Raw genomic sequence first — 9,747 nt, forward strand, 5'->3', positions numbered from 1 at the left:
CAATTGTAAAGTAAGTAAGTTAGTTGTTCTCTAAAATGGCGCTTAGAATTTTTTTATTAAATTGCCAAAGACCTTTTCGGACTGCATGCGATTGGCCTCCTCTTATCAAACAAATGATGATTTGAATGTTGTGATAACAAGGTATGTCCAAAATCATTACATTTATAAGATGGCTGCCTTCCAATAACGTGAAATCGAAGGCTGGTGTCATGAGTTTAGCTCAAACCCTAATCAAACACACCTGAAGTAGCTAATTAAGGTCTTGCTATGCATACTAGAAACTTCCAGCAGGTGTACTAAAGCTTCGAGCTAAACTCTGCAGGACACCGGTTCCAAGACCGAGTTTGGGCACCCCTTCCCAGTGTTTTGATTATGAAAATGTTATGTTAAATGTAAGTAAATTGTGGACAAGCAGGTAACGTGACAAATCTGTGTTACTGTTTTATTTACAGTAATTTGCAGGCAGAATCTGAACACCGTTCTTTTAAAGTATTCTGTTATTGGACTCCTGATACAAATTTTGTTAACCATTACAGAATGCAGACAATGGCGAGAAGTGTGGTATGGTCCAGAGGACGATTGCTGGATCCTGAAACAGCAAATAGCATCCTGGATCATGTGTCTGAATTTCTGGATGCTTTGGAAACATTGCCCCAACAGGACGGTATGCTTCAAATAGCCAGATTGACTCTTCCATTAATCAATCAAATTTGTTTTTAAAAATTTCTTTTTTGTTTACCCTAGTTCTCCAGGCTTATAGTGCTCCATTGGTAAGGGGTTCATCTGGTCGTCCACAATTATCTATCACACAAGAGCAGTTGCAGTTTCTGCTAGAATATAATTTTTCAACAAAACAAATGGCAGAAATCTTAGGAGTGTCCAAACGAACTGTGAAGCGGCGTTTAAGGTGAGATTGTTGTTTTCAGTTTGTCGTCTTAAAAGGCTGTGTTCAAATAACCACGCCTGCGGTCTTTGCACTTGACCACTTACATGAAGTGTTCTAGTGGGCGACGGGCGTGAAGATCCCAGCGTGCATGTAAAATGGGACTGATGGGACACACTTAGCAAGGGTAAAAATGTCAATAAAGATAGTGGCAGCAATTTGCACCAAAACATATTATTTAGGCTACTTAAAATATATATTTTAAGTTTCTCTTCAAATAAAATGAACACACAAACAAATGGATAAATAAATTAGCATTTAAAGATTATTATCTACTTACCTGAAACTTTCAAAAGCAGAATTCTTTGCACCTGTACAAACTCTTCATTTTGAGCAGCTTTATTAAAGTTTGTTTATTCAGTAGTCCTTTAATATACCACATAATTAATGTTGTTTCTAATTATGTGATAAAAGCAGTTACAGATATTTTACCAAAAACATGCTGGCACCAATGAATGTTCACACTTTTCATTTTACCAACATAATATGTAATATCCATTTATAAGTTTCTGTGAAATCTCATGAGGTTTGGGCAAAAGTCTCACGATTTACATTCAGAACATGATGCATGATGGGATACGCTTAGCCTTGAATACCGCTCCAAAGCGCTATTTGAGAGAGAGTGGGTTTAGTGTGCGTTATGGGCATTCACTTTGCTAGTTTGAAGACATGGAAAGTCTTGGGCACTTGTCGCGTGCATGCTCTCTCCAGTGGCCAAGACCGCAAGTTGGGTATTTGAAGGCAGACAAAATGTACAAATCTTTAGTGCACCTGAAACTTCATTGCAATATCCATGATGTTTCATCTATCATCCATTGATGTGTCTGTGCGTATCCAAATGTGTATGTTTGTAACCACTAAAAGAATAAGTCAAATATGCTTATAATATAAAAAGATGGAACAAATTCCATGTTACACAGGAAATTTGCTAAAATTGGCACTTTCAGTGACTATATGCCAGTCTTACAATAATGAATGGTATCTTCAACTCTTTAACTGGTATCTTGTAATAATCCGTGTGTGGTTATTTAATAGGCAGAAGCAATAACAAAGTCAAAAGCAGGCACAGGTTAAAACCAGAAAATGCAATCGTCCAGGCAGTTTAACTAAATGTGAGTGAGTAGAAAGGGTAAAATAAGTAACGGGTATCATAGTTTTCAAAATAATCTAGTTAGCATTGTATCTGAGTTTGATACATTATTGCATTGATATAACTGCTTTGAGATTTTAACAAGATCTACACAAAATAGTTTTGTATAATTCAATCTCCTTTTCTCTCTTACTTTTTTATACATGTCACACGGTGACGAATACATGGGGCGGAACCAAAACGCTGGAAGGTTGGTTCCGCCTGGAGTTGAGTTCCACCCGGCGGCATAGTGGAAACACCGGAACCTCCGGGAAAACGCCGCAACCGAAATCAAGCAAATTAGACACAGTTGTGACAAACAAATGCAGCGATCAGGGATTGGAGGATATAATGAAACGAAGGAGTATAAAGAGGAGGAGAAAACTAAAAGTTAGCGTTAATTTTTGCCCAGCGGGCTTGTTGGTGTTGACTGGGTCCTTTGTTTACGGTGGTGAAGCGGATACTGTGTTGTGGTGGTGAGCAGACGGATGATTCAAGAGGAACGAGGGAAACGAGGAAAGAGGAAATCAGTGGCTGAGTATATTGGAAGTTTATTGATGTGATGAGGAAGTTGATATTACATGTCTTCAACACAGTAGTCGGATGAATGAGATTGGAACACGTACACCAAGAATGAAACTAGCCCGTGTGGATATCACGGAGGCCTGAGAGAGAAAGAGTGACAACTTATCGTGAGTACAAGGGATTTACAGCTGGATGTATTTATTGAAAGTGCATTGTTTCATGTGTGTGTAAGCCCCAGGTGAACGAAGATAGCGGCCCTGTCGCGGAGCAGAGTGTTAGGTGAGCCGGCCGTGTATCATCATAAGGAAGGAGGATCATTACAACAGCTACTTCAACCATCAGCCTTCATTACAACGCCCCGCCGGCCCATAGCCGACTCCGGGAAGATCTTGGCCTGACCTTACTATTTGTCACTAAAAGTGTGTCATGGGTGAGTCGTGACTTTGCTGAGTGTTACACTTGATGTCGTGCAGTGTCGTGCTGTGTATCTTTTGTCAGGAGCCATTATAGTGAGTCGGCTGCAAGAGAAGACGCCGTGCAGAGGGTGGAGTGCTTATTAATCATATGCTGTGTAGTGAAACCAGTTGGAGACGGGCGTGGTGTCCAGAGCCCTTGTTGTGGAGATGGTGAAGCCGGTGGTGGGTTGTACAGAGGATCCAGACCTTTGCGTGAGTAGAGATTCGAATGCTGATGTATCTATAAAAGAAGGCACAGTGTGTGTATGGAAGTCTAGCGTGTAGTAACCTGTCTGTCACGGAGCCTCCTCAAAGGTGCGCCCCTGTCCAGTTCTCTGGAGTAACACGTACGGAGAGGAGAGGGCAGCGTTTGGCTTGGCGGTGACAGTACTACATTCCCTGGGTTGTACAGAGGCCTAGGAAGCCAAGAGCACAAGTAACCATCTCGCCGCGAAAGGTCTGTGAGTACATCCATTCACTGCACACCTAGTAGGCTATTGAAAAAGTATATGCCATTACGAGTCAGATACCAGAGAAATACCTACCGTGTCTGCTGATACCAGTCCACCTGTAAGAGAGAAAGCACAGTGAGTTGTGAAAGTGTTGATTCTGTGTTACAGCCACGAACCTTCTAAAGAAGGAGAGCCCGAATCCGATACCAGAGAAATACCTACCGTGTCTGCTGATACCAGTCCACCTGTAAGAGAAAGAAAGTACAGTGAGTTGTGAAAGTGTTGATTCTGTGTTTCAGCCACGAGCCTTCTAAAGAAGGAGAGCACGAATCAAATACCCGAGAAATACCTACCGTGTCTGCCGCCACCAGCCCACCTGTAAGAGAGAGAAAGTCACAGTGAGTTGTGAAAGTGTTGATTCTGTGTTTCAGCCACAAGCCTTTTAAGGAGAAGGACTACGAAATAGTTATCTGCAAAAGTACTGACCAATACTGCAGTTGTTCCCCCCTGAAGCTCTGCCTGCGGAGACTAACGGAGGGCGCCACGGGATCAAGAAAGAGGCCAGAAGAGGCCCATATTTTAAGTCCCCCTTTCCCTTCCCTGTTTTTTTCCATTTTAAATAATTTAATAAAGTTCCATTTTAAATTTCACTTGTACCTTGTGTGTCTGGTCATTGGGGTGGCTTTGGGAACCTCCTCGAGGTGGGAATTAGAAAAGGGCGTGGCCTTATAGTATCTGGGTCCGCCCCGACTTGTGACATACAAACAGGAAATTCAGTATTTCACTGAGAGACAGATATTCTGATATGTCTGATTCTGATCTTGATAACCAAGTCAGAGAACTGGTTGGAGGAAATGATGAGCTTGGGGCAGAATCAGTAAGAGAACGTCTGGCAGGTCAAGGGTTAATAGTGCAGCGTCACAGAGTGTGACAAAGTTTGATCAGGACCAATCCAGTGGGAGCAGCTCAGAGAGTCACAACACGCAGGCTACACAGAAGAGTCTACAAAGTTGCCGGGCCAAACGCATTATGGCATTTGGATGGCAATCATAAGTTAATCAGGTACCCATAGTTCTTTCTGTTTTTTTTTAGGTCACTTTGTTAAAACTTACAAAGAATTTTACATATTTTTGCATTTTTATCATTCATTACAAGAAGTTATCTAGTCTCTTTGAATTGTATTAAATAATTTTATTGTAATATCACTGATGCAACCTATTTTAAGGGGTAGTTCACCAAAAGATGAAAATTCAGTTTTATCAGTGCTACAATATGCTTTTTATTACTATCATGTATCTTTATCTCTATGAAGGTGGTGAATTGTAATACACGGCGGCATAGATGGCTACAGCAGACTTGTTGTTTTCTTAAAGGCTTCAGACAACAATCGCAGCAACACAGTTTTTGAGAGCTTTGTAGATGCTATTGGCAAACATGGAATACCTTCAAGAGTTCGCTGTGATAATGGAGGGGAGAACAATTCCGTCTGTCTATTTATAACTGTGTTCCGAGGCTCAACAAGAGGAAGTGCTCTGAGAGGAAGGAGCACGCACAAAGGATTGAAAGATTGTGGGGTGATGTTTGGCGGGGCATCACCAATACTTATTATTCCTTATTCACGCTCTTGGAGAGTGAGGGTAAAATTGACACTAACAATGAAATGCATCTCTGGGCATTACAACCAGCTCCAGATGCGAATGCTCCCCCAGTTGCCGAAGTTGTCACCCCACATCCTCAAACTGTGTTCCACTGGCCAGAAGCTGTTCAGATCCCTGCCAACCAATTCAACATTCAAGAAGGACAAATAGAACAACTTGTGCAGCTTGTCAATCCACTTGGTGGAAGACGTGATGATTTAGGAACTGTGCCCGGTTGCATGAAACTTCTTAAGTTAGGGTTTCGTTGAGGGAGAAAAAATCCCTGAGGTAAGTGATTTATTTAAGAGCGTTGCAACAAAGGTCTTAACTGTCACCCTTACCTAAGTGTTTATACTAAGTATTTTACGGTAGTCTCTGCCAAAACACGGCAGCGGAGACGCGGTTGCTATGGTTACAAAATCTCACAGCGGTAACAAATCAACGCACGCAGCTCGACAGACGGCGGATTTGTGTACAATGAAACATCGCAAATAACAGACTGTAAAGTGCCGCGTGTATAAAACCTCAAAGTAATTCAAACTGGAAACACTTTAGATTGACGGACGATCAAACTGCTATTCTCCTAATAAATGCGCATCTTTTTCTCTAGGGATTATTTTGATCTTTAGAAATGCGCGTTAGTACTTCATTTTCTTAAATAACCATAAAAGCAGCCATCGCGTGTGACGTTAAGGGACCTGTTATAGTCCCTTAAGTTTTTAAGAGAAAATGTGACTTAAGGACTTTGTTGCAACGCATAGCAGAACTTAAGGTAATACTTTAGGGACCCGACGGGCTCGGGCGGGTTCAGGCTTCATTTCTAACATTTTACACGGGCTCAGGCCGGGCTCGGACTTGCGCTCCGGCTTTGTGAGGTAAATGAGCGGTCAAGTTCAATGCTGCTGGATGCACTATCAGTAGCGCAGGACCGCGCTGAATTCATTTACAGTGGATTTAATGATTTTCCTCATCAAAAACATGTAGCCTAATCTTGGTGAGTAGGTTTTTCAATGTATAACTAAATATGAATCGAGTCTTAAATACATAGTTTAGACAGAGGATATTAATGTTGGCAGTAATGGAGAGAAGTGCCGACGCAAATCCCGCGGACGCGGAGCCTTTCTCTTAATTTCATTATTGCCAAATACCCATCTTAATTCAGAATGTATTATCTTAATTTAATTCGTTAAGAAATAATAATTTTATTGGCATATTTATAGTGTATTGCATAAGCCTATTTAGAATGAGATGTTACAATGTTACAGATGACTTATTTTATTTCTTTGTTTCAACTTTCAAGTGGCGTGTAGATTATTAGTCATGAATAAATAATGTTAAAACCTGTGTAAATTTCTCATTCTTGACAAAAGCTGTGTGTGTGCGCACATTTAAATAATGTCGGGCTGTAAACGGGTTCGGGCTTTTAAAAAGCTGTCAATCTAAATGTACGTTCGGGTTCGGGCTGCATTCTGTCGGGCTCCGGACATTTTGGGCCTAACTTTTAAGGCCCGATTACAGCTCTAGCACTGATCTTTTGGAGCCAGCCATTAGCTTCCTTGAAATATAGGCCATCAGGGAGAGTAAATTCTTACCATTTCAACTGGAAATGGAGTTTTCATTTTGAGTTACTTGTTTATTGATTCATTTATATAGTTACATATTCATTGACGTTCTCAACATTCCACAACAATCTATTAAAATATTTACGATGTGTATTGAAACCATTTAAATGAAGTCAAAACAGAACTATTAAAACATGGCACATTTATGTAACATTGCATGACAGTGGATCACCTTGTTTTACATTAACCTCTTAAGACCTAGCCTGTCCACATATGTAGACATCACATTTTTGTTGTTTGCACCTTAATACTTAATTTGTGTAACTGCAACCTGTTTTACACAAACCTAGACAATTACACTGCTTCAATTACATGTTCAAAGAAAAACATTTGGTTCTTATTTATTGGTTCTTCCTTACCCCCAAATTTTAAATAAAGACAAACCAAAGCTCAGATCTTAGGAGGTTAATGATTACCTTGAATTTGTAAATTGAGGTTGTGCAATATTGAAACGAAAATAATAAAGAGATTTGTTTTTTACATTCACTTTTTATTGGTTTTCAAAACATTCACCAAACAAAATGGAGATGTTATGAAATGATGCCCAGCAGTTTTTAGTGTCCAAAGTGCTTTGCTTTGCTTTCTACTTAATGTCCATCAGAAGGGTCTTACCCTTTAAATTGGCTATTTTCAAAGCATTCTGATGTTCAACATTGAACTTATTTTTGAACTTGTTAACAAAGTTTGCAAACAACTTTAACTCCTGTTGTAATATTCTTTTAGAACATTTTAGAATGAAAGCATTTATCTAATTTTGTTCATTTAAATTTTTCCAAATCCAAGGTACCCTTTGAGTGCTGTGTTGAGCATGTCAGCTAGTTCCTCTTCTTCTTGAATGCCTCTAGGTAAAAACAGAACCATGCCACATGTGGATGCAAATGGAAGTCAGCGATTTTCTTGTGTGTGGAAGTCAATTGTTGGTTGTCCTTGAAAGCCCAATGGGGGAATACTGTCTGCTCCACTAACAAATGGCAAGATCTCCTCAAAGGTTATTGTTGATTGTTTTTCTGTAAAATGAGAAAAAAAGCTGTGACTAATCCAGATACCAGTAAGAGAAAAACAACTACAAAAGTCTGTTGCAGCTAGTAATTAAACAACAGTTTTAAGATTAGAGATATGTAGTTAACAGCACTATTTTACTGTCTGTATCACTGCTTGTCCCAGGCATTTAACAGTGTCATAATCATGGTAGATTTTAAGACGCAATTACCCGGACAGGGTTTAGTTACATAAGGACATTTAAGTAGTTTTTACAAACATACCTTACAAAAAAAATATTACCAGTGTGCATCTTCATACAAAACAATGGCACTGATATAGGTTAAGAAATGTCAGTGCAGGATGTTTTTAAATTAAAGCAGCTCAAACATGCATATTATTCCATGATTAGGATAAAACCTGTCTGCTTACCCTGAATTTTATTCAGTAATAGCTCCCAGCAGAAGATTGTATCTTCCTCTTTATCTTTAAGGTTGCTTCCCTCCTCACTCCAGGATATTGTAAAGAGAGCTCTGAAATCCTCTCTGGAGAGTGGCTTCTGCTGATTGGTAAACACAGGAAGGAAAACCTTCCAGTTTCTTTCAACAACTTTCCATAAGTTGCCACAAGAGTTCATGCCATCCTTAAACTGATTAATCATGTCTGCTGTTCTAAAATATGTAAAAAAAACACATTATTTTTTGTAAGGCAATCTGAAAAAAAGTAACATTGTTAAAAATTATTTTGAGTTTCATACCTGAGGTTCATGTAGTGTTTTATCACCTGCCCATATATCCGTCTCATATCTTTAGGTTTTGCACTGTATATTCCAGGAACACCACAGTCAGCAATCCATTCGCTAAGGCTGGATTGTATTCCATTCAATTCATCTTGTGTCTGACAGAGATATACCTTAATTAAGAGAAATTGCATTAGCCTCACAAACATAACTGCTTTCTATTTAAACGTATGTAAGATGCGTACCTGTCGTGCTTTATCTTGAGTTTCACTATCTGGGAGGTCATGCCAGTCAAAGTCCTCTGTTGTAACTTTTTGACCACACATTAATTTGAATAATGTGGTATCCAGTGCTTTAACTCCTGGTCCTCCGTGCATCAGAGACCAAGAAATCAGCTTTCCTGCAATGTAATATCTTCTCATCTCCACAGATGATTGATCGTAAGTAAAAAACATCTTGCCTGTTTTCCCCTCAAAAACTCCAAATGAAGACTGAACAGCCTGTATTAAAAGCCTAATACAAAACCAAAAAAATAATTAATTATTGAATTATCATTAAAATTAAGGCCTATAATATGTGTTTAGTATTAGACTATTATAAAGCAAAACATTCTGCTATAACTTTAAGAAACAAACAAAAACTGTTTGATGCTACATTTTTGATGGATGTATAAATTTGGACTGCAACAACAACAAAAGAAGAGTTAACCTGAAAAATTCCCTACGAGGTCCCCCATAATCATCAGCACTTTCACCAACAAACTCAATTTGTGGTGATTTGTGCCAGGCAAAGTAGCTGCTTTTCAATGCAGTACATGCACTGTGCAGAATCTTTCTTCGTCTGGCCACAACAATCATTCTGTCCTCCAAATCAAGATTGTCTTTCTGAAATGTCCTAGGAATATCTGTAGTGGTAACTTCATCCTAATGTATTACAAAAAAGCAAAATTAAAAATATAGCAAAAACTATTAACTTTTGACTTGTCCTTTGACTGATCTGGCATACTTACAATATCTTCGAAGTCAGAATGCACAGGTGAGGTTAGCATTTCCACAATCTCCTCATCTTCTGAATCTTCACTAGAAGGCAACAAAATTAAAGAACTAGTGTGAGTGCATAATCTGAAACAATCCACATGATGATTACCCTAACCTTATCCTAATGTGTTAAAGGAAAACACCACAGTTTCTCAATATGTTACTATATTGAGAATATTAATATTTTGACCTCAACTTAGACTAATTAATACATACCTATCTTTTCTCAA

At 39.1% G+C, this 9,747-nt stretch overlaps 1 protein-coding gene across 1 annotated transcript; it reads right to left on the reverse strand.

The window, feature by feature from the left end:
- Window positions 1-3,153: 3,153 nt before the first annotated feature.
- On the reverse strand, window positions 3,154-8,999 carry LOC129423676 (G2/M phase-specific E3 ubiquitin-protein ligase-like). Its single transcript, XM_073856629.1, has 7 exons — window positions 8,726-8,999; window positions 8,499-8,653; window positions 8,174-8,412; window positions 3,858-3,880; window positions 3,727-3,749; window positions 3,598-3,620; window positions 3,154-3,293 (listed from the first exon to the last, which is right to left on the reverse strand). The coding sequence occupies exons 1-7, from the start codon at window positions 8,933-8,935 to the stop codon at window positions 3,154-3,156; spliced, it is 813 nt and encodes a 270-aa protein (XP_073712730.1). The 5' UTR covers window positions 8,936-8,999.
- Between the last annotated feature and the right edge of the window lie 748 nt (window positions 9,000-9,747).

The sequence above is a fragment of the Misgurnus anguillicaudatus genome, chromosome 19 (assembly GCF_027580225.2).
Source record: "Misgurnus anguillicaudatus chromosome 19, ASM2758022v2, whole genome shotgun sequence".
Lineage (NCBI taxonomy): Eukaryota > Metazoa > Chordata > Actinopteri > Cypriniformes > Cobitidae > Misgurnus > Misgurnus anguillicaudatus.